The 24,845-nt window shown below is 45.3% G+C and overlaps 1 protein-coding gene across 2 annotated transcripts in view; it reads left to right on the top strand.

Annotated features, from left to right (window-relative positions):
* GRIN2A (glutamate ionotropic receptor NMDA type subunit 2A) overlaps positions 1 to 24,845 on the top strand; it is a 437,303-nt gene that overhangs the window by 59,397 nt on the left and 353,061 nt on the right. The window contains exons 1-3 of one of the 2 annotated variants that reach the window (XM_033101646.1): positions 655 to 1,468; positions 2,052 to 2,242; positions 3,625 to 4,056. In XM_033101646.1, coding sequence (XP_032957537.1) covers positions 3,643 to 4,056 — 414 coding nt within the window. In that variant the 5' untranslated portion in view covers positions 655 to 1,468; positions 2,052 to 2,242; positions 3,625 to 3,642. Of the gene's footprint in view, positions 1 to 654; positions 1,469 to 2,051; positions 2,243 to 3,624; positions 4,057 to 24,845 lie in introns of those variants that run through there. The other variant, XM_033101647.1, reaches the window with a different exon arrangement.

Raw genomic sequence — 24,845 nt, 5'->3', positions numbered from 1 at the left:
TAACCCTGAGAGGTAGATATTTTTTAACTTACCTCCCCATTTTCCAGGTTAGCAATCAAAAAGGGAAGCTAAATTATGGGCCCAAAGGTGCTATCAGGCTGATAAGTGGAGGCTGCAGGAATACTGATCGCAAAACCTTTCCCAATTTAAGGCCTCTTTCCTTCCAGGGCCTGAGCGGAGAAAAGTAGAAATGGGTGTTGAAAGGAGAGATGCAGCTTAGTGTAAAGGGGCCAATGGTCCTCCCTTGATGATGTTTTTCAAGCCCGGTTGCCAGAATTGAACCTAGCCAGGCCCCACCCACCCAAGCAGTCCCATGCTCTCTGTCTCGCTGCTACTGGTAGCTTAGAAGTGTCGGCCTCAGGGCGACTTGTGTTTGGTATAACTTAGAAAACAAGAACGAAGCGAGTGGGGAATGTAAAAATGTCTTTACTTTTAGGATTCTGGCTCTCTAAGATCAGACAAGTGGCTTCCCATACGGGGGTGGCACAGGGAGAAGCATTGGAGCAAATGCATTGGAGCAAAGTGTGTGTGTGTGTGTGTGTGCGTGTGTGCATGTCAGCGCGGTTGTGCGTGGAGGGGGGATTGCTGCACCCAGAGCGAGGCACTGGGGGAGGAGGAAGCAATAGCAGAGCTCTGAATAATTGATTCTTCAGCCGCACTAGACGCCGGGGAGCGGGCGGAGAGCGTGGTTTCAGCACCACGAACAGCGGAGCGCGGCGCCGCAGGCGCCCCCGCCGCCAGTCAGCCACCTATCCTGGCCTTGTCACCACCGTGCGCTCTGGGAGCGGGTGGCCGCGCTCCGCGCCTCCGCCCAGGGACTGCGGGGTCTGCTTTGGCCCGCCTCCGGGGAGAGCAGCTGCGGGCGGGAGACGCTTTCGCCTGCTGGAGCTCCAAACCTCTCCAGCTTTCGCGGGGGCTGCTGCGTTTCGCAGACTGAGAACAAGTCCCTAAGTTGGCGTGGGGGCGCCCCTGCCTTCCTCCTCCTCTTCCTCCGAGGCGACCGCAGCAGAAGCACGCCTCGGGAGCCCGGCTTTGCCAGTGCTGTGAACCAGGGTTGTCAGGCGCTCTTGGGACTCCCACCAGGACGTGGGGGAGCTGAACGCTGTGCGGAACTGGCCCCGCAGCGAAGAGCCGGGAGGGAGCTGCCTTCCCCCGCCCGCGCCTCTCGGCCGGGGACCGCGGGGATCCCCGGCTACAAGCGCGCGCGCTCCCACACTCACACACACACACTCGCCCTCATACCAGCCCAGAACCTGGGCTGCGTAGAGGGCTCTCGGGTGCGTTTAGAGGACCGGGCAGCTGCTGTTGGGAGTGGGGTAGGAAGCCGAGCTCCGGCTCTTGGAGGGAGGCGCCGAGGGCTTAGCTGGAGCATGGGGCCAGGTGAGCGCTGAGAGTCGCGGCCGCAGCCATCAGCCCTGGAGATGACCAGGAGCGGCCACTGCTGAGAACTATGTGGAGAGAGGCTGCGGTGAGTGGTGGCGTGGGACGCGGGGCCTGGGCGGCCCCTTTGGGAAGAGGACGGTGAAAGGCCTGGATAGGAGGTGAAGGCTGGACCGCAAGAGGGTCGTTGCGTGGGAATGATCGCGCCTCCCTTGGGGATCCGGGACCATAGGAGCCCGAGTCCTTCCCTCCCCCTCTTCTGCCGGCTCATCGCAAACTCAGCCAGCCCCCACCCCTCAACCCTCCCTTCCCTCCCCTTTTCTCTCCCTACCCCCTTCTCTCAGCAGCTCCTGGCCTCACAACTCCCAGCAGCCGGCGCTGGGGAGGTGGTAGGGGGTGAGGGTGGAGGTGCCCAGTTAGCTTCTGGTGGGTGGCCAACCTGGGGCTCTGGTTCTCCCGTGCGCCCTGGAGCGGAGCTCTCCGTATGGGCCATAGGGTCTGAGGACCCGCACTAGGAACGTCTGGGTACGGGGCTTCGGCTCCCCCTCCCCGGTCGAGCCCCCCTCGCACAGAGGGGTTCTCTGCAGACTGCAGCCTGTCCCCCACCCCCAATCCTGCTTCCCTGGCCGGCGGGCTGACCCTGCTTCTCTGTCTCTTCTCCGCTCCCATAGAGCCCTTCTGCAGAGCCTCCGGCTGGGATAGCCGCCCCCCGTGGGGGCGATGCGGACAGCGCGGGACAGCCAGGGGAGCGCGCGGGGGCCGCAGCATGCGGGAACCCGCTAAACCCGGTGGCTGCTGAGGCGGCCGAGATGCTCGTGCGCGCAGCGCGCCCCACTGCATCCTCGACCTTCTCTGGCTACAGGTACGTCTCAGCTGGAGACCTGGGCTCGGTGGGCAGGGTAGGAGGAAGACTCGACCGGAGGGAGAGCGGGAGAAGGACCTAGGGAGAGAGGGAGAGAGAAAACGGGAGAGGGAGTATCGGTAGTGAGGCGCGGGAGAAGCACCAGGGGGCGCTGCAGCCCCGTAATGCTCACTTGAAAAGCGCCGAAGCCGGTGTGAGTTCGCCCCAACTTCCCTTGGCTCTGGCGGCAACCGGCCCGAGGGGCGCGCGCCTGTGTACGCGTGCACGACTGTCCTGGTATTTGCAGGCACGGGCGGCTGTGCACCTGGCGTGGTACATGTGTGTGCACCGTCTTTGCACCTATGCGGACTCCGAATGGCCATGGGCACCGCTTCGGCGGTCTGCGGTTGTGCGCAGAAGTGCGCGCGTGCCTGTGAGCGTGTGCAGCCCACTGCCACGTGTACCTAAGACTTGATAACAGGACCTTAAGTGGAAAGCCTGGGGAGGGGCTACACAGTTCTGGGGGTCGGAGAGCTTCTTGGGAGCCTACCTTTTCCTCCCACGCACGTTCTTTGCCAGCTCCCACGCACTGGTCCCCCGGGGGACGCGCCTCCTCTCCAGAATTCTGCATTGCACACGGTGCACGCGAAAGAGGGTGTGTGTGTGTATGTATGCATATGTGCGTGTGTATGAACGCACACATGCTGGGGCCACTTGCAGTTGAGTGGAAATCACTTCAGGGCCCCTCGGAGGTAGGTGGGGTGGGCCCTGAGTTCCCCCATACACCCCAGAGCCTGGGGCGCACAAGTGAGTGTCCTCACTCCCGTGCGCCTGGGGTGTACCCTGCAGGAGAGGAGCAGGGTCTGCGGGTGCGGCGGGGAGCCATGTCTGTGCAGCTTACCGCGCGTTCGCAGGGGGCGGGGTCCATCAACTCACCCGGCGCCGGCGCTAAGCTGCCTTGTAGCTGCGCCGCCTCCGCATGCCGGGGCTAGTCGGTAGTTCGCTCCTTGCGAACAGGGGGCGGGGTCGGTAACTTGGTCTGCGTTGGCTGGGGTGGGTGGAGGGTTTGCTCTGGGCACCCACGTTCAGGGGCGGTGGTCTGCAGCTAACTTGGGGGATGCGGGGGAGATGTGGGCAGAGTTGGGCGTGGAGAAGAGGCTGGAGACAGAGGATGAAGGGGCTGGTTGCGAACATGGATTTACAGCTAGGGATGGAGAATTAGCTCGGATGGGAGTTGTGCATTGCGTTGGAGATGGGTGAGGGATGTGGATGCCGTCGGAGGATGGGGAATGGAGTCGGTGACTCTGGCAGCTCGCCCTGGGGATGGGCCCTCCACCTGGCTCTTGGAGCAAGGGGCTGGGTCGGGAATCCCTTTTACCTGACCCTCCCTCTCCACCTTGCAGGGACCGCAAGTGGCGACTATGGGCAGATTGGGCTATTGGACCCTGCTGCTGCTGCCGGCACTTCTGGTCTGGCGCCGGCCGGCGCAGGGCACGGCGGCGGAGAAGGGTCCCCCGGCGCTGAACATCGCGGTGTTGCTGGGCCACAGCCATGACGTGACGGAGCGCGAACTGAGAAATCTGTGGGGCCCGGAGCAAGCGGCGGGGCTGGCGCTGGACGTGAACGTGGTAGCGCTATTGATGAACCGCACCGACCCCAAGAGCCTCATCACGCACGTGTGCGACCTCATGTCCGGGGCACGCATCCACGGCCTAGTGTTTGGGGACGACACTGACCAGGAGGCCGTGGCCCAGATGCTGGATTTTATCTCCTCGCAGACTTTCATCCCCATCCTGGGCATCCACGGCGGCGCGTCTATGATCATGGCTGACAAGGTAAGGCCGGGAGGTGATGGGCTGCCAGGACTCGGAGGTGTGCCGGTGATACGGTGGCCACGAAAGGTCTTTGGGAGGCCCTGGCATCTGTCTCCATGTGAAAGGGACCGCCACTGGCCCTGGTGAGAACCAGGTCCTGCCTCTCCAACCCAGAAATGACTGGAAGTGCTTTTTGCCTTGGATCTGAAAGTGGGGTACTCAGAGGCACCTTGGGTGTGCCAGGAAGAAGTTGGCAAACACGGAAGTGTGAGGGGGTGGAGAAACGCTTGCACAGGCAAGCCACTTGAAACAGGCCGGGTCACTTGAAATAATATATTCCTATAATATCAATTTTACCTGATTATTTTGGGGGAAATGTCCATTTTTCTCTTATGGTAACTAAAACTATTTTAGAAAAAGATTAAATGTGTGTATGTTATGGAACACAATGTAAAGTTTTTAGGTAAAGCACAACAGGGCAGAGAAATGTCACGCTTCTACATACTCTCAGCAGTTCAGGCAAGAGGGGTGGAAAGTTGGAGAAGTCCTGGGCTAAAGGCTACAAGAGTGTGTGCCTTGAAGGGAGTGGGTGTGACTGGAGAGAACTGACTTTGGACGTAGAGCTTGGATGGCATGGCGTTTTCCTACGTGGGGTGGGACTGGCCGGCTTTCCAAGGACTTCAGATGGTGGGGTTGGTGCCCAAGGATGGATTTTGGTACTGACATGGGAGAGTGTCAGAATGGAGGTAGGTTTTTATAAATTTCTTGGCTTAGAGAGGGAGGGTCTTTCTGTGGACCAGCTGGGAGTGTTGGTTGGAAGAAGAGGGGAGAGAGATTTTGGGGGTGCCAATTGTTAGTAAAGTTATATAGATTTCAGGTGTACAATTCTGTAATGCATTATCTATATCTCTCATTGTGTGTTCACCACCCAGAGTCAGTTCTCTTGCCATCACCATATATTAGACTCCGTTTACCCTTTTCTAGAGTCCTCCTCCCCCCCTTACCTATGAGGGCCTGTTTTGAGAATTGCGCAGAAGTGGAGGGATGGAAGAAGGTCAGAAGGAGAGAAGGAAGAAGCAAAGAGAAGAGTGAGAAAAAAGGGAAAGATTAGAGTTGTGGGTTCATTGTACCTTTGCCTAAGCCACAGGAAGGGATTGGGGGGTCGGGAAGGGGAGGAAAGGGTGAATGTATTGTGTGTCATGGTCCCCTGTCCTGAGACCTTCTTGGAGCATGTTTCTTAGGGAGCGGGAGACATCCTAATGGAGCAAGCAGACATTTGTCAGAGCCCTTTCCTTCTGATGCTCTCAAAGCACTTTTGTATTCATCAAATCAGATTCTGCCTCTGCCTCAGCAATTCCCACCAGCCCCTTTGGGAACCGTATTAATTCTTTCAGGTCTCTTGGGCTGCAGCACATTCAGCTGAAGTACACAACTGATGCAGTATCTTATTAAACATTCATTTTAAATGTTTTGCAGCCTAGCAGAATTCCTGTGTGTAGTTGAGCATTTTCTCAGCTGCCTCTCAGTTTGTGGGGGCTCATATCTGGGATGAACAAAGTGGGGAACAGCTGTGCCCTGCCACCAGTGTATGGACCATTTGAGAACTAGATGGAGTCTGCAAGAGCATCCTCTGACTTTCAGATGAAGTGACCGAGGCATAGGACACTGAAAGACTGGGCCAAGATCACACAGTGGGTGATGGAACTAGATCTCTGGTTTTCTGGTCCCAAGCTGTGATCTCACATTGCACCAAAGTCAAGCCTGTCCTTTCACTTTGTCATCCCATCTTCGGGAGGGTCAAGGAATCAATCTCATCTTATGGGAGGTTCTGAGCCATGGAGAGGTACAGCAGATGAGAACCTAGAGGGCTTGTGCATCAGGAGTGACTAGCCTTCTGATGAAGGCCGGAAGGAGGAGAAGAACAGCACGGGGTTTGGAGTGTGATTCTAGGATCTAAATATTACCACCGATCTTGCTTCCCTTCCAAAGTTTTGAGCGAAGGAGCGACACACGCAAAACAGTAGCCATATTGAAAGTGACATTTCTGGATTACTTAGGGCCCAGCGCAGTCAATGGTGAAATCTGGGAAAACTGAGTTGGAGAAGGTGGCTTGAGGCTCAGGCTGGGAGGTTTGAGCTGGTGGGCGTGTGGCTCAAGCAGTCTCCTGACCTGCTCATCTACTCAGAAAGGGCTCATAGTCGAGAACCCGCTTGATGTGCAGTGACCCTCCCCACTGTGAACGGCAGGCCTGACCCACTAGACCAGCAGCCGCTCCTCCCTTCAGGGGACGTTAGAAAGGGAATTTTGAGAAGTCCAGGGCGTATGGCTGGAAGCGTCCTCCTCTCCTGGAGAATGAAACTGCCTTCTGGGGCCTGGACAGGAGCGTGATCCTGCTTCAGAGTAAAGGAAGTAAAGGAGAATCAGGAAATGGCAAGAGGAAGATGAGAACGGACATTTCGGAGAAGTCAAGACTAGAGAAAGATGTAAGAGGGGATGGAGAGGAGAGGATTGAAACGGTTCATTGGCTCATACATGGTGAAGGAAATCGGATGCTCCTCATTATTCCTGGGGCTTTCCGAGGTGGTCTTGGTGACAAGGGATCAAAGAAGTCAGAGGAGGTAATGTTGGGGCATACGTTGGGCCCCACGGATGGGATAGGCAGTCGGCGTTGAAAGGAGTTGGGTTAAATGGTGGTATTTTGAAAAACGCGCATGTGTTAAAAAAGGAAAGAGATTGTCTGAGATGTGAATGGCCCTTCCTTCCAATGGTAACACATCCAGTTGTCTAGTGCCCTGGCCACCTGTTTCTTTTGGAGCCGAACGCTGAGTGCAGTTTGTCTGGCTCTGAAGAAGCAGTCATAGGATGTTGCCTAAAACTCCACTGTGCTTGCCTGGGTGTGCCAGTGGTGTTAGAGCCGCAACATCTGAGCTCCCCACACGGACCAGGCTTCTCTGTTTTCCCCGAAGATGATGTTCATTTGATCAAGTCCTGAACGTACCTGTGTTTTCACTTCTAACTTGGTAACGTGATAGTGCCTGTGGGTAAGAATGGTAGTTAATGTGATTGTCGGTTAATCGAACACCACTGCTCCCGTTCTTACCTTTCCCTCCGTCTAATTGGCCCTTGAAAGAAAGAACAAGAACAAAGCTCTGTAATAATTGAAATGTGTTAAGTGACAGATTTTTGCGGTGTTATTTAACTTGCAAGGATGTTAATTTTTGCTCCTATCAGTGGGTGGTCCTGAGATATAATTAATTTAGAGGTGAAAATCATACTTGATGCAGATAAATTCTAATCTTGTCTTGGTTTGGCCATCCATTTGATCCTGTCCAAACAGAACACACTCCGGTTGCAGTACCAGCCCCTCGTCAATCAAGTATATGCACTTGAACTTTGCGTTTCTGCTCAGTGTCCTCACCTCCTCCTCCTAGTTCTCCCTTATTCCCAACTGCTCCATGGGAGAATGCCAAGCCTGAGACTTTAGCTACATTTATCCATCGGGATTACTGCGTGGGTTTTGCTTTATATGGTATTTCTATACATACCTCATCTCTTCTACTAGAGTGTAAGTTACTTGAGGACAGAGTTTCTTTTGAAGTGTGTTTATGTATATATGTATATTTGAAATAACAAATACTCCCTCTCTGCAGACAGTTTATAAAAACATAGGTCTTTTCATTGTAGAGCACTTAGAAAGTACATTAAAGTTTAAAGAAGACAATAAAAATCTCTCTCTAAATCCTATCACCAGTAGTAACCGCTGTTGACACATGGGTCTATTTTCTTCTGAGCTTTATTTATTTAGTTATAACTTCAGGATTATATTGTCTCCATGGCTTTGTTTATTGTACTTTGCACTTTGTGGGCTTTCTTAGTCAGAAGATCCCAATTTTTCTTCAATTCTGGAGAAATCTCAGCCATTATCTGTTGGATGTTTCGGCTCCAACAGTATCTCTGTTCTCTCCATATGTGGTTTCTCAGCCAATTCTCCATGTATCTTAAACATTGTTTTCTCATTTTTTTCTCTGTGCTATGCTCGGGAAGCTTTCCTCAATTTTATATTCCTGTTAACCAGCTCTTTTCATTTGTGTCTAGTCTGTTATCTCGCCTAAGTGTTTTTAATTTCAACAATGGTTCATTTTATTTCCAGGATAAATAATTGGTCCCTTTTCGTACCTTCCTGCTTTTTTTTGTTTTATGAAAAATAAAACAGCTCTTCTTTGTAAATGTAAATCCCTCCTTTGTCCCTTTGAGGATTTTAAAAAATTTACGTATTATAAAGTCCTTCTCTCATTGCTCTAGCATCTTTCTTTCTTCAGGTATGAATTCTTCCATTTTGCAGAGTCTGATCATTGCATGTCCTCGTATATTCTCTAATTTTTCTTTGTGAACTGATTTTCAAGACAGTTTTATGATTTCTTCTGCCCTATATCTGTAAGGCTACATGCTTTTAAACCAGAGCTCATGTGAGCAGCTCAGCTCTGTTCCTTCTCTACTAACCCTATGTTTAGTTCCGGCTTGGGTCCTATCTCACATAGGTGACTTCGTTTTGGCTTCTTGATGCAGACAGGCATCCTATTTGACCGTGACTCATGGAGGATGGTGCAGGTGTTCCGGCCACATTCACAGCTAATTGTTTGGTTCTGGGTCCAGTTTTCCCCCTTATCCCCTAGGTGGGTATTGGGACGTCTGCTCTCATGGCTCACAAAGGACTCATCGCCCCAGGGACCAGGTGGCTTTGATTCCTACTTGAAATTGTAGAGTCCCGTCTTTTGATTCATTTGTTTTTAGGGAGTCCTCTCTATTTTTGATCTGTGATTCCCTTTTTCTTATTTCTAAGCAGTACTATGTAAATTTTAAAATATCTAAAGATTTGTCTCTAAATTCCATGTTTCAGAAGCAGAAGAGCGAGGTTACTGAGTATGTTCGCTTTGATTTTGACTCAGTTATATTTCACAGCCTGCTTTGATTTTTTTTCAAGCTTGATTATGTATTCTTGGAATGTCCCCTTATCATTAAATAGACTTAAATATGATTGTAAATGGCTGCAGAGTATTCTGTTTATACCACAACTATTGTAAATAGTCTTCTGTTTTTGTCTCTTTAGTAAGTTGAATTTCCAGTCCACGTGTGTGTCCTTTTTGGCACCTTGTGCTGATCTTGCCCTTTGTAGATATTTGTTGATTGAATGAAGCAAGTCCTTGGTTCCCACGCGCACGTACCACTGTGGTTCCGGGCCTTCCATGCAGTGTTTGTCCCCTAAATGCTGACTGATTTCATAAGTGTGTGCCAAATCTCATCTCTCTCGTGGGCAGATCATTACCAACCTTCCCGGGGGTTAACAGAAATTGGGGGTTCCATCCAAAAGGCCCCTGTGACACTGCTGCATAACAACAGCTCATCAGCAGGAGGTGGAAGCTGGTGCCCTTGGAGCCTGGCAGCTCTGGAGTTCGCTTGTGAGTGAGAGGCCTTTCCATTAAACGCAGAGCTTACAGAGAGGGCAGACACTCACTTCGGAATATTGGTGGAGCCCACTCAGCTCCTGCTGCGGAGGCACCAGGTAGTTCCTGAGTGGGGAGGCCTATCTTTAGCCTCCCCGATGAGGCATGTCAGCTGTAGTCATCCACTCCTCCTTACATAAGTCATGGGAGAGCAACAGGTATCACCTGAGAGGCATGACTCACTTTCCAGATGGGCCCCAGCGTCACCGGTGATCCCCTGGACCCTTGATAGCTGTTCATCTTCTCCGTGGTAACATCATGTGGAAAATGCTTCTCTAGGTGGAGTGAAAGGTGGGAAGGGGGAAAGGGAGAGGAGAAGGTGAGGGAGAAGGAGAGGAGAGGAGAGTGGATGGATGGGAGGGGAGGGGAGAGATTAAAATAGAATCTTGGGTTTGGAATAAAGAGTTGATGACGTCTCATAAGGCCATATCATGACGAGGAGAAGTTACGATGTTATTAACGAGTGTGTTTTGTCTGTCCTGCACTCCTCCTTTTTATTCAAATTTGAATTAGTTGTCAATATTTTAAAGTTAGGAGACATCACTTTAAAAAAAAAATCAAATGTGATGTTTCTTTGAGAACATCAGAAGGCCTGGTTACAGGGGACCACTTTTCCTGGTGGCGCCTTTTCCAGGCTGGGGATTGCTAGCACCCCTCCCCCCAGGCAGGGCAGCGCCTCTTGCTCCTTCAGTCTTCACCTTGCCCACTTTTCTCATTTATGTTACTGACCTTGTCCTGAAGGCACTGGGCTCTGAGATCCCTGATGTAGTTGAAGGAAATAGCTGGTCTTTGTTAGGAGCGCCTTTCCCAGGGCTTGTCCTTCTCCTTCTGCTTCTCTTTCTCCACGGGCTGCTCCTTGGTACTAGGTGGCAAATTCATGGTGTGCATGTGCCTGCACTGCTATGTCCACTGCCGCCATCATTAATCTAAGGCTCCTTCAGGAAAAGACTGGCGAGAAACATACCAAAGTGTCAGCAGTCTCAAGGTTATCTTTAAGTGGTAAACTCATGCCTGTTTTCATTCTGTTTTTAAAATATCATTAGAACATGGTTAATAAGTTGAACCTTGAGTCGGAGTGTCTGGGTTTAAATTCAGCTCCATCACTCACCAGCTGGGTGATCATGGGGACGTTCCTTAATGGTTCTGAGCCTCAGTGTCTTCATCTTTAAAATGGGAACAATAATAGTACCTATTTCATAGAGTTGTGAGATTTCAATGAGAAAATAGATATAAAGTACGTAGCTCAGTGCTTGGCTCATAATAAATACTACAGGAGTGCTATGTTATTGTGTCTATATTTTGTAGTTTTTGTTTTTCTCCAATGTACATGCACTTTGAATAACCAGAAAAAATGGTGAAAAAAACGATATGGTGATATGAGGGTATCCTCTGCAAGAAACTGAATGATCCGCACAGAAACCTTAGGCGTGGACAGCCCAAGATGAAATGACTCCTGTTTTCTTAACTGGCACAACCAGAAGCTTCCTTTGAGTTCTTGGGACATGCCATGAGCTTTATCCTGGCGAACTGAGGATTAATTGTGGCTAATGTGAAAGGGACTATAAGAGGAGCCTGTCTCAGTGACCTTTGCAGTAAATAACTCCACCAATTGGATCCTGTGTTTGCACCTGGCTTAGTTAGGGCTTTAGGGTATGGACATATATAGTTTCTCATTTTATGTCTGCCCAGGCTTAAGTAACTCAGTGATGGCCTGGGGAACCTGGCATCCACAAATATATTTGATTAAAGAATCCCTGTGTTCAGACAAGGAAATAAAGGTGCAGATTTTTGCAGTGATTTGTTGAGTCACACACCCAGAAGCCAGGTCTTTGGGGGCTTATTCTTCTACTCTTATTTTATTGACGTTTCCAATGAATGATTCTGAATCCAGTTGGTTTAGGGAAGGGGCTTCGACTCAAGAGAGACAACAGATTTTGATGTTAATATTTTGGTTGTCCTAACTAAAATGATGAAGGTGTTGGATGAGGGAATGCAAATGTAAAACTGCCTTTCCAGATTGAAATGATGAACCCATACTACAGACTTCACTGGCGGGTTTAAGAAGAATTTACACTCTTGCAGGAAGGGCAGAGGGATGTGGCTTTCCAACTCACTTGAGAATGATTTTTGCAAAGGTCATGAACTTGTGGCCTACCTGCTAAATCTGGCTCACAGATGCATTAATATTTTATTTATTAGCATAATACTTAAAATGCTTGAATTTTAATGTCTTCAGATGAGGCCTGCACTTTCAAGTTCACTACAGCCTACCTCACTCCCTGTTATTTTACATCCAGCCAAATTCACACATTTACGTTAATTGTGCAGTCTCGGCTAGTGTTTGAGATTGTGATCCCCAATCACAGGGTTTTTATTAGTTTATTTGCTTGTTTGTTTTGCATGGACCAGGTGCTCAGCAGATTCTAGGTAGTGATAATAGCTCTTAAAAAAGCGAAGGCCACGATTCTAGAAATATAATGTCCAAATCAGGAGTGCTGATATCTCCATTATATCTTGTATGTTGTTAGGAGTGCTTTAGGTGGCTTAAATCATTAAGCTATTTAATTCTTTTGTTTAACAGAGGGCTTCAGGTCTGGTTCAGTGACCCAATAATCCATCAAGGACTCAGGTCCTTTCCATTCTTCTATTTTGCTTTCCTCAGCTTCTGGTTCACAAGATGGCTGTTTCTGTCCCAGCCATCACATCGTCACACGCCAGCATTCAAAACAGGAAGAAAAGGGGGAGAAAAGAAGCTTTCTTCTAGCCCCTCTATCCTTTCATGCGAGTAGACTTCCCTTACATTTCATTGGCCAGAACTGGGTCACATGCCACCCCTGGAACGTCGCTGGTAGAGAATAGCACTCAAGATTCTTTTCTAAGCATGGATACTTGCCACTGAGGCAGAATTCGCTTCTGTTAGCAGGGATGTCAGAGTGCTGGCCAAGTGGTACAACTGACGATGTCTTCAGCAACACCATTATCTGTAGACTTCGTTCTGGGGGGTAATATTTCAAGATGGATATTGAAAAACTGCAGTGTGTCCAGAGGAAGGGCCTCCAGCATTGTGTAGGATCTCAATGACAGACGATGAGAATCTCAGAAGAAATATTGAGCGAAGTTTGGTCTGGAGAAATCTCAGAGAGAATATGAAAGATGTGATCAACTACCCCGTCGGGCTGTGAGGGAGTGGAAGGGGTAGTCTTCATTTTTTCTGTTGTTTATTTTGGGAACAGAACTGAGTCCAGAGGATGAAATTATAGAAAGATTCAGCTTGATCTGAGGAATACGCTTTGGCAATTTGGCATCTAATAGAAGACTGTGATGTCGCACAGACTAAGAGGTGTTTGTCAGTTGTGACTGAGCTGAGACTGATTGCTCATCTGTCGGTAACGGGCTGGAGAGATGGACTCACGTCGGCAAGATTGGACTGGGCCATCTCTCGGTCCTTAACGCAGAGACTCTGCACCTCTCAAATCCTGGCTTTTTTTTTTTTTTTTTTAATCCCCCAGTCCTGGTACTTTAGGCCCTTGGATTTGGCTGAAAACCAACATCCTCACTTTCTGCGAGTGTATGAGTAATTCAGTTTAAATTTGCCTGGCATGGGGGAGGGATTGATGAGCCCTGCATGGTCACTTGAAATCCCCAAAGGACTTGATATCATCCCGAAGGGGAGATGAGATTTGAAAAGCAGAAAACCTATGTATATATCAACTCACACGTACACATATAAATATAAACATAAGTAGGTCAGCCGACACCATATTTACTATTGGAAATGTTTTTGGCTAAGAAGCAGTTCTACAGAAGACAATGTTTAGAATAATTACCAATGACCTCCAAATGGGAAGTGTTTGCAGTTGCATCCCTGTTGAAGTATACTCATATTTTTGCACATCTTATTATAGTACTTATACTTTTATATTCTAAAGAGATAGCCAGAACCCTCTCAGATATTTCAGTTGTCGAATTATTCTGTTTTGCCTGTTGTACTCCCCTGTGTTTTGAATATTTGCTTATGGCAGAAACAGCTCTGGGTCTTATTCTCACATTTCTATTGTTTATCTATTTCTCCCATTTTCTCCTCACATCTCTCAGGGAAAAACAAAACCTGAAATTACTTTCCAAATGCTTTGTCTTTCCACCTTTTACAACGTTCCATCTGATGGAAATGGATCTGTTCTTTCTAATTATTTATTTGAGATAGGTAATCATGTGCGGAGTAAAAAAAAATCTAAATAATACAATACAGCATTCAGAGAAAGAATATATGCTCAGACACACATTCCTCTCCATGGAAGTGACCATGTTACCCAAACAGAATAAAATATTAAGTTGGAATGGTAGTTTGTTTCTATTTGTAATTTTTGTTGAAGTTGGCATGTTACAAGAACCTTGTCCTCTTTTAAATCTCACTGACTTGAAAGAGGTTAATGATTTTTCTACTGGTCCCCAGCTGTGCCTGTTTTCTCAAAACAAAATAAGGACTCATTCTAGAATATAAGGTCAGTTCTGAAAATCACTTGTTCCTCAAAGCGAGACCCACATACTCACCCAAGGAATTTAAGCTAATTTGGGGGAAAGTCATGATCATTTTATACGCTAATAAAAGCTACGGGCCCTCCCCAGAGGAGTGTACACTCGTAAGTATGCATTTAGTAGTATGTGCAATTTTAGGGGCTCACAGACCCTCTGAAACCCATTCGTAGATTTCCTTGGAATGCGTTCATTTATTGGTTTGTTAATATGTTCATTCTTCAAACATTTATTGAGCCTATATCTGGGCCAAAATGTTCTGTAGCTTTATCTGGGATCAAATGATTTGCTTTGAAGTAGCTCAGAGTCTAGTTGGCAACTTGCAGGTAAAGCCCAGAGTGACGCGTCTATGACGAGTGGTCTGGAGGGCTTTGGGGAAAAGGAGAGGCCCCTCATTCGGAGGCCTGAGGGTGGGGAGTTGGGCAGAGGAGCCGCCCCTGAAGGGCCGGGATCCAGCGTGGAATTGGAGCGCTCCTGACCCAGAAGAGGCCAGCCTGCCTTCCTTTGGAGTGTCTGTCCCTGCAGGTTGCATCCAGCACAGTGGAGGATGAGCTGCAGAGAGCAGGAGGTGGGCTCCAGCCCAGGCCTCTCGCTGCTCTTCCCGTGCTCCTCAAGGCTGCCAGGTTTGAGCGTTGTTTTGATAATTCCTGAGTTTTCCTCTGGAAGGCAGTTCTCACAGTCAAAACATTGAGCTTTTTGCTGATTTCTGTTTTGTTGTCACAAATAGCTGAATGTCTCCTGCTCTCTCATCTCTTCCAAATTGGAAAAGTCTAGCCAGAAAGAGGGAGAGGCATTGGAAATCCATATTGTCCTCCAGGTCTGTTGGTCCTAGGGCTGCAAAAAGCTACGTGTTTTCCAGGTGAATTGTTTTCCAGCAAAGATTCTTGTAGGGCTGAGGAAACATAGTATTGGTTTACTTGGGTGAATAGAGCCAGGACCACGGGAAGAGGGTGCTAAGTGGTACAAAATGACAGGCTGGCCATGGCTTTGGAGCTGCGGGATGGGTGTGGCTTCCACCAGCAGGATTTTGAAAATGGCAGGCTTGGTCAAATTGCACTTTAGTTAATTGCTGTTGGTTTTGTCTTGGTTAATTGGCATTCGTTTTGTTTTTTTCTTCTTCTTTTTTCTTTTTTAAAACTGTTTGGAAGCATTCAAAGAAATCCTTTCATCATGGAAAATTTCAAACACACACAGAAGTAGAGAGACTAGTCTGATGAGCCCTCATATACACATTACTCAGCTCCAACAACTGTTAACATCTGACCATTCTTGTTTCATCTAGAACTTCACCAGTCTCCTTACCTCCTTTTTATCCTGCCCCCCCACCACAGGATCATTTTTGGATCACTTTAAAGCAAATCCAAGACATCATTATATTTCATCTATTAATATGTCAGTATAAATATGGATAGTATAAATACGTCATTATAAATATATCAGCATATATCTCAAGAAGATAAGGATTTTAAGGACTGTTACAAAAGTAACTTTGGCTAATATAAAAGTAAAGTGACAAATGCACACTTTAGAGGATTAATGAGATTCTGAGAAGTATAAAGAAATCAAAATCACCTTTGATCTTACTATCCACAGACAACCTTTATGTATTTCCTTCTAGTCTTTTCCATACCTTATATACAAGCACGTATATAAATATTGATTATATAATTTTACACATAGCTTTAATTTACTTAACATTTTATCACAAACATTACAAATTATTTGTAAGCATTTTATGTGCTACATCACGATTTACTTTATAATTTCGATTTTTCAAATTTGTTACCGTTAAAAACAACACCTCAGTGAACGTTTTCATAATGAAATGTCTGAATTGCTGATTATAGGTTTTAAATTGAACCCTATGGCTGAACTTACTGGGTCACTGTACATAAAGAATTTTAAGCTTCTTAATGGATACTGCTAATTTGTTTCCAGAAAGATTGGAACACTGGACACTTCCAATGTGTTAAAATAAAGTACCTTTGTCGCTGAATTCTGGCCAGCCAGAATTTTGGAAACAAAAATTTTTCTAACTGGTTCATTGAAAATGTTTTTTCATTGTTTTAATTTGCATCTTTATTTTATGGCACCTGCTGTGGAATATATTTTAATTTAGTCACACTTTTATATTCTCTAGGTGTTGCATATTTTAACCTCTTCAATATTTCTCCCTGTGTAAATGGAAAATCTCAGAAAATGATGGATTCCAATATAAAGTACAGTGAAATAATTTGAATTTCTAAAAAATAATAAATATTTTGAAGCCTGGCAGGGAGCTATGATTATTCATTCTTAGTCACCAGGCATTGCTCAACAGGTTGTGTCTATATCAATGTTACTTCAAGACTTGCTTTAAAATGTAAAATTTCCCAGCAGAAAATCGGTCTGTGGGACTTGACAATTAAGATTTGCCAGGAGGCGGTAGAGAACCATACCCCAGTGGGCTTGAGGTGTACTTGTCTCACAGGCTTTGTGTGAATGGTAAGGATGTGAAGCCATGGTTTTCTCCTTTCCTAGAAAAGCGAAAGCAGGGTGAAGATGTGGCAGTAACTGCCCTGTGATCTGAAAGGAGTATTGCATGGGTGGCAAGGAGTAACTGCCCTGCTTTTCCATGGCAGGATGGAGCCAGTGAAATGAGTTGTAAACAAAAGTAGGAAGGATTTAGGGTTGATACTGACAGGTGTGGGGGGCTCTACAAAACATTCAACCACTACTAGTACGGCATGATCACTGTTATGGACTGAATGTCTGGGTCCCCCTGAAATTCATATGTTGGGCTTGTAACCCCCAGTGTGACGGTGTTAGGCGGTGTGGCCTTTAGGAGGATTTGGTCCTGAGGGTGGAGCCCTCATGAATGGGGATAGTGCCCTTATAAAAGACACCCCACAGAGCTCCCTTTCCCCTTCTGCCATGGGAGGACACAGCGAGGGGACAGCCGTCTGTGAACCAGGAAGTGAGTCCTCCCTGGACACCAAATCTGCCAGCATCTTATTCTTGGACTTCTCAGCCTCCAGAACTGTGAGAAGTAAGTTCCTGATGTTATAAGCCACCCAGTCCATGGTATTCTGTTATAGCAGCCCAAACTAAGATACTCGCTGACAAATCAGAGCAGATACCCCCTTTATAAGATCCCGAGCCCCTGTTGTGTCACACATTAGTCCTTTAGTGGCTGGTTGTGGCGAGGTGGGGAGTCCCAAGGGAGGGGCGAGTGTCAGAGGGACTTGAGGACCCTGGAGGCTGTGGCTCTTCCCAATCAAAACCAAAGCATTTCAGTATTTTAATAACCAGAAAGGTTGTACCTGGGTATATCAGTTGCATATCAGACTAGAATATTAGTGAGACCTCATGTCTTTTCTGCCAAAGCGTGTGCAATGTTTCTCAAGGAACTGTCCAGAACAGGACAGAGGATGGCTATTTCCATGTGTCAGCCATGCCTGGAAATGGGGAGGTGGGGCTGAGAACATTTTAAGCTCCCTTTCTTAAACTATGGGATAGAAATGTGCTTCTGTCTACTTGTACCTCTGAGCCCCGTGCATTACCCCTTCTCTCCTGTGAGTTAATTTCCCAGCTGTATGCTGTGGGCAAGCTTCTCTCCCATGGAAAGAGGCAAGCATGGGAGCTGAGGGCGGCGGAAGCAAACTCTCCCCCCCCACCCCACTCCTCCCCCGCCCCCCCCACCCCCATCTTCCAGGGCAAGACCTTCCCAAGCAATTCATGTTTTCACTGGAGCGAAATGAAAGGGCCCGTTTCAGTCTCTGCTTTTTGGGAGTGATGTGGTCATTTGCGGAAGCATAAAAATAATCGTGTACCTTGCTGGAAATACTCTACAGCCTAAATTAGCCTTTGTGAAAGATCAACTTTCAAAAGATGGCCATGGATGTGCCTTAGTGGAATCAGGTACTTGATTTGCTTATAGAGTTTGTGGCTTCTCTCCTCCTGCAGAATGGGCAATTCTCAATCCCCATCGACTCATCCCTTGGTGCGTAGAGCTTTGCAAATTCTAATGGTTTCCAGGGAAAAGAGGCATGTCTCTGGCCTCACCTGAGGTTAGGGGGAACCTAGGATGTGCTGGAGTGTCATGTGCTGAGTTCTGTCCCCTTAAAAGTCTTATGTTGAAGTCCTACCCCCCACTTCCTGCCCCGCCCGTACCCTTGGAATGTGACTGTATTTGGAGAGAAGGTCTTCATAAGGAGAGAGTTAAGGTAAAATGAGGTCATGATGTAGGTTAGAATGGTCTTTAGTACAATATGACTGGTGTCTTTATAAGAAGAGATCAGGACACAGACACACACACAAAGGGAAAACCATGTGAAGACACAGGGAGAAGATGGCCAACTGCAGGCCAAGGTGACAGGCCTCAGAAGGAACCGACCCTGCCGACACCTTGATCTCAGACTTCCAGCCTCCAGAACTGGGAGAAAATAGATTTCTGTTGTTTAAGCCCCTCAGTCTGTGGTGCTGTAATGTCAGCCCAAGCAGACGAACACCAGGATGTCGGGAGGTACTTCAAGCTTCATTCCCAGCCTGTTTAGCTCTCTTCTTCTTCTCCTGAACTGGGAGGAAGTTACGATGCTCCAGCTCAGAACTCAGACCCCCATCTTCTCCAACACTGACTGTGTTCTTCTCCTCGTGCAGTTTCCGTTCTGGCAGTGGGGCTCCCACACTGAGGACCCCATATCAAGTTCTTGTCTTGGAAACCTTAGAACAGGTAGATGTCTAGGTTCAGTACTTCCTAAAATTGTTTGTTCAAATAGCCTTACAGTTGTTTTCATGTCTTGGGCACCGTAAATAAAGCTGCAATGAACATTGGAGCACGTGTCTTTATGGATAAATGTTTTCAGATTTTTTGGGTATTTTCTCCTGGGTATTTTTTCAATACCCGGGAGAGGGATTGCTGGGTCATGTGGTAATTCTATTTTTAAGTTTTTGAGGAACCTCCACACTGCCTTCCACAGCGGCTGCACCAGTCTGCATTCCCACCAACAGTGTATGAGGGTTCCTTTTTCTCCACAGCCTCTCCAACACTTGTTACTATTTGTCTTGTTGATGATAGCCATTCTGACTGGGGTGAGGTGATATCTTATTGTGGTTTTTATTTGCATTTCTCTGATGATTAGTGATGTTGAGCATCTTTTCATGTGTCCATTGGCCATTTGTGTGTCCTCTTTGGAGAAATGTGTCTTCAGATCCTCTGCCCATTTTTTAATTGGATTGTTTTTTTTATTGTTGAGTTATATGAGTTCCTTATATATTTTGGATATTAGTCCCTTATCAGAGGTGTTGTTTCCAAAAATCTCCCTTTTGTTATGTTTACTCTTTATTTTGTCGATGGTTTCTTTTGCTGTGCAGAAGCTTTTAAGTTTGATATAGTCCCATTCATTTATTTTAGCTTTCACTTCCCTTGCCTTTGGCATCAAATTCATAAAATGCTCTTTGAACCCAAGGCCCCTAAGTTTAGTACCAATGTTTTCTTCTATGCTGTTTATTGTTTCAGGTCTTATGTTTAGGTATTTGATCCATTTTGAATTGATTTTGGTACATGGTGACAGATAGCAGTCCAGTTTCATTCTTTTGCATGTGGCTTTCCAATTCTGCCAGCACCATTTATTGAAGAGGCTGTCTTTTCCCCATTGTATATTTTTGGCTTCTTTGTTGAAAATTGTCCATATTTATGTGGCTTTATTTCTGGGTTCTCAGTTCTTTTTTTTTTTTATTAGTTTCAGGTGCACAAGACAAAGTACTACTTAGACGTTTATCATTTCTATCCCTCACACTGTGTGAACCCCCCTGCCCCATCCACTATCCCTCTGACATCGCGCACAGCCATTACATTTCCACTGTCTCTATTCCTAATGCTGTACTCCACTTCTTGTAAGTATATATATATATATATATATATATATATATATATATACACATAAAATTGTAGTTGACATTCATTATAGTTCAGCTTCAGCTTCAGATGTACAGTGCTGTGATCAGGCATCTACATCATCCCTGAGGTGGTCTCCCAAATGGGACAAGTGTCCATCGGATACCCTACAAAATCTTTACAACATTATTGATTACATTCCCCAAATGGATTTTCAAAACCCCGTGGCCATCTTGTGGTTACTGACTGTTTTCTAATCCCCTCACCTTCCCCCTTATCCCCACCCCCCCTCCCATCTAGCAACCCTCAGTTTTTTTTTTTTTTTAAGATTTTATTGGGGAAGGGGAACAGGACTTTATTGGGGAACAGTGTGTACTTCCAGGCCTGTTTTCCAAGTCAAGTTGTTGTCCTTTCAATCTTAGTTGTGGAGGGTGCCGTTCAGCTTCAAGTTGTTATCCTTTCAGTCTTAGTTGTGGAGGGCACAGCTCAGCTCCCGGTCCAGTTGCCTTTACTAGTTGCAGGGGGCACAGCCCACCATCCTTTGTGGGAGTTGAACCGGCAACCTTGTGGTTGAGAGGACGTGCTCCAACCAACTGAGCCATCCGGGCGTTCAATCTTAGTTGCAGGGGGCGGAGCCCACCATCCCTCGCGGGACTCGAGGAATTGAACTTGGCAACCTTGTGGTTGAGAGCCTACTGGCCCATGTGGGAATCGAACCGGCAGCCTTCGGAGTTAGGAGCATGGAGCTCTAACCACCTGAGCCACCGGGCCGGCCCCTCAGTTTTTCCTCTATGTCTCTGAGACCGTTTCTGATTACTTCATTCACTTATTCTTTTCTTTAGATTCCACATATAAGTGAGATCATGTGGTATTTGTCTTTCTCTGTCTGACTTATTTCACTTAACATAATGTTCTCTAGGTCCGTCCATGTTGCAAACGGTAAGATTTCTTTCTTCTTCATGGCTGTGAAATACTCCATTGTATAAATGTACCACAGTTTCTTTTCTTTTCTTTTTTTTTTGCCATTTTATTATTGATTTTTTAAAAAAATTTATTGGGGTGATAATTGTTAGTAAAATTACATAGATTTCAGGTGTACAATTCTGTATTACATCATCTATAAATCCCATTGTATGTTCACCACCCGGAGTCAGTTCTCCTTCCATCACCATATATTTGACCCCCCTTACCCTCATCTCCCACCCCCCCCCACCCCCCTTACCCTCTGGTAACCACTAGTTTCTTAATCCAGTCATCTACCGATGGGCATTTCGGTTGTTTCCATGTCTTGGCTATTGTGTATAGTGCTGCAATAAACATAAGAGTGCATAAAGGTTTTTGAATTAGAGTTTTGGATTTCTCTGGATAGATACCTAGGAGTGGAATTACTGGATCATAGGGTAGTTCCATTTTCAGATTTTTGAGATACCTCCATACTGTTTTCCATAGTGGCTGCACCAATCTGCAATCCCACCAACAGTGCACAAGCGTTCCCTTTTCTCTACATCCGCGCCAACACTTGTTGTTTGTTGATTTATTGATGATAGCCATTTTGACTACGGTGAGGTAGTATCTCATTGTGGTTTTTATATGCATTTCTCTGATGGTTAGTGAGGTTGAGCATTTCTTCATATGTCTGTTTGCCATCTGTATGTCCTTTTTAGAAAAATGTCTCTTCATGTCCTCTGCCCATTTTTTAATTGGGTTGTTTGTTTTTTTGGAATTGAGTTGAGTGAGTTTTTTATAAATTTGTGATATTAACCCCTTATCAGATATATCATTGGCAAATATCTTTTCCCATTCAGTAGGATCCCTTTTTGTTTTATTGATGGTTTCCTTTGCTGTGAAAAAACTTTTTAGTTTGATGTAATCCCACATGTTTATTTTTTCTCTTACTTCCCTCGCGCGAGGGGATATATCAGTAAAAATCTTACTCCGGGTAATGTCTGTGAAGTTTCTTCCTATATTTTCTTCTAGGAATTTTATAGTTTCAGATCTTGCATTTAAGTCTTTAAGCCATTTTGAATTTATTTTTGTATATGGTGTAAGGAGGTGGTCCAGCTTTATTTTTTTGCATGTGTCTGTCCAGGTTTCCCAGCACCATTTATTGAATAGACTGTCTTTACCCCACCGTACACTCTTGCTTCCATTGTCGTAGATTAAATGGCCATATAGGCATGGATTTATTTCTGGATTCTCTATTCTGTTCCATTGATCTATGTGTCTGTTTTTATGCCAGTACCATGCTGTTTTGATTACTGTAGCCTTGTAGTATAATTTGATATCAGGTATTGTTATACCTCCCACTTTGTTCTTATTTCTCAAGATTGCTTAGGCTATCCGGGGACTTTTATGGTCCCATATAAATTTTAGGATTATATGTTCTATTTCTTTGAAAAATGTCATTGGTAGTTTGGTAGGAATTGCATTGAATATGTATATTGCCTTAGGCAGTATGGACATTTTCACTATATTAATTCTTCTTATCCATGAGCATGATATGTGTTTCCATCTATTTGTATCTTCTTTCATTTCTTTCTTCAGTGTCTTATAATTTTATGAGTACAGATCTTTTACTTCTTTGGTTAAATTTATTCCCAGGTATTTTATAGTCTTTGGAGCAATTGTAAATGGGATTGTTTTTTTAATTTCTCCTTCTGGTGTTTTATTATTGGTATATACAAATGCAACTGATTTATGAATAATGAATATTAATTTTGTATCCTGCTACTTTACTAAATTCATCTATCAGCTCTAATAGTTTCTTGGTGGAGTCTTTAGGGTTCTCTGTATATAGTATCATATCATCTGCATATAATGACAGTTTTACTTCCTCCTTACTGATTTGGATGCCTTTTATTTCTTTTTCTTGTCTGATAGCTGTGGCTAGAAATTCCAGCACTATGTTGAATAGAAGTGGAGAAAGTGGGCAACCTTGCCTTGTTCTTGATCTTAAGGGGAATGGTTTTAGCTTTTCCCTATTGAGTATGATGTTAGCTGTGGGTTTATCATATATGGCCTTTATTATGTTGAGATATGATCCCTCTGTTCCCACTTTCTTAAGGGTTTTTATCATAAATCGCTGCTGGATTTTACCAAATGCTTTTTCTGCATCTATCGATATGATCATGTGATTTTTATTTTTCATTTTGTAAATGTGGTGTATCACATTAATTGATTTGCAGATGTTGAACCACCCTTGCATACCAGGGATGAATCCCACTTGATCATGGTGTATGATCTTTTTAATGTATTGCTGAATTCTGTTCACTGACATTTTGTTGAGGATTTTTGCATCTATGTTCATTAGCGATATTGGCCTGTAGTTTTCTTTTTTGTGGTGTCTTTGTCTGATTTTGGGATCAGGGTGATAGTGGCTTCGTAAAAAGTGTTTGGGAGTCTTCCCTCCTTCTGGATTTTTTGGAAGAGCTTGAGGAGAATAGGTGATAATTCTTTTTTGAACGTTTTGTAAAATTCACCTGTAAAGCCATCTGGTCCAGGGCTTTTGTTTGTTGGGAGATTGTTGATTACTGATTCAATTTCCCTGCTGGTAATCGGTCTATTCAGGTTTTCTGTTTCTTCTTGACGCCTCTAGAAAATTGTCCATTTCTTCCAGATTGTCAAATTTGTTGGCAGATAGTTGCTCATAGTAATTTCTTAAAATTTTTTGTATTTCTGCGGTTGTCACTTCTCTTTCATTTCTGATTTTATTAATTTGGGTCCTCTCTCTTTTTTAATGAGTCTGGCTAAAGGTTTTTCAATTTTCTTTATCTTCTCTAAGAACCAACTCTTGAATTCATTGATCTTTTGTATTGTTTTTCTGGTTTCTATTTCATTTATTTCCGCTTTGGTCTTTATTATCTCCTTCCTTGTACTCCCTTTGGGCTTATTTTGCTGTTCTTTTTCCAGATCCCTTAAGTGTGAAGATAAACTGTTGATTAGTGATGTTTCTTGTTTCTTTAGGTAGGCCTGCAATGCTATAAATTTCCCTCTTAGGACTGCTTTCATGGCATCCCATAGATTTTGGGTAGTCATGTTTTCATTTTCGTTTGTCTCGAGATATCTTTTGATTTCTTCCTTGATCTCCTGGTTGACCCATTCATTATTTAGTAACATGTTATTCAGCCTCCATGAATTGGTGTGTCTTCCAGCTTTTTTCCTGTAGTTCATTTCTAATTTCACAGCACTATTGTCAGAGAAGACAATTGGTATGATTTCAATTTTCTTAAATTTTTTTTATGGCCTAACATATGGTCTATCTTGGAAAATGTTCCATGTGCGCTTGAGAAGAATGTGTATTCTGCAGCATTGGGGTGAAATGCTCTGAAAATACTGATCAAATCCAAGTGGTCCAATGTATCATTTAAGGCTGTTTCCATATTGATTTTCTGCCTGGAAGACCTGTCCCTTGTTATCAGAGGTGTGTTGAAGTCCCCTACTATGATAGTGTTACTGTTGATCTCTGTCTTTATGTCAGTCAATATGTGTTTTATATATTTAGGTGCTCCTATGTTGGGTGCATAGATGTTTACTAGGGTTATGTCCTCTTGTCGGATCTATCCCTTTATTATTATATAGTGCCCATCTTTGTCTTTTACTATGTTCTTCATTTTAAAGTCTATTTTGTCAGATATAAGTATTGCAACTCCAGCTTTTTTCTCATTTCCATTTGCATGAAATATCTTACTCCAACCCTTCACTTTCAGCCTGTGTGTGTCTTTTGATCTGAGGTGAGTCTCTTGTATACAGCATATACAAGGGTCTTGCTTTCTTATCCACTCAGCCACCCTATGTCTCTTGATTGGAGCGTTTAATCCGTTTACATTTAAAGTGATTATTGATAGGTACATAGTTATTTACAGTTTTAAATTTGTAGTTAGATTGTTTTCATCTTTCTTCTA

Source organism: Rhinolophus ferrumequinum (genome assembly GCF_004115265.2).
Source record: "Rhinolophus ferrumequinum isolate MPI-CBG mRhiFer1 chromosome 15 unlocalized genomic scaffold, mRhiFer1_v1.p scaffold_54_arrow_ctg1_1, whole genome shotgun sequence".
Classification (NCBI taxonomy): domain Eukaryota; kingdom Metazoa; phylum Chordata; class Mammalia; order Chiroptera; family Rhinolophidae; genus Rhinolophus; species Rhinolophus ferrumequinum.
Note: the sequence above shows the minus strand (reverse complement) of the source record. Positions and strands in the feature narration are given on the sequence as shown.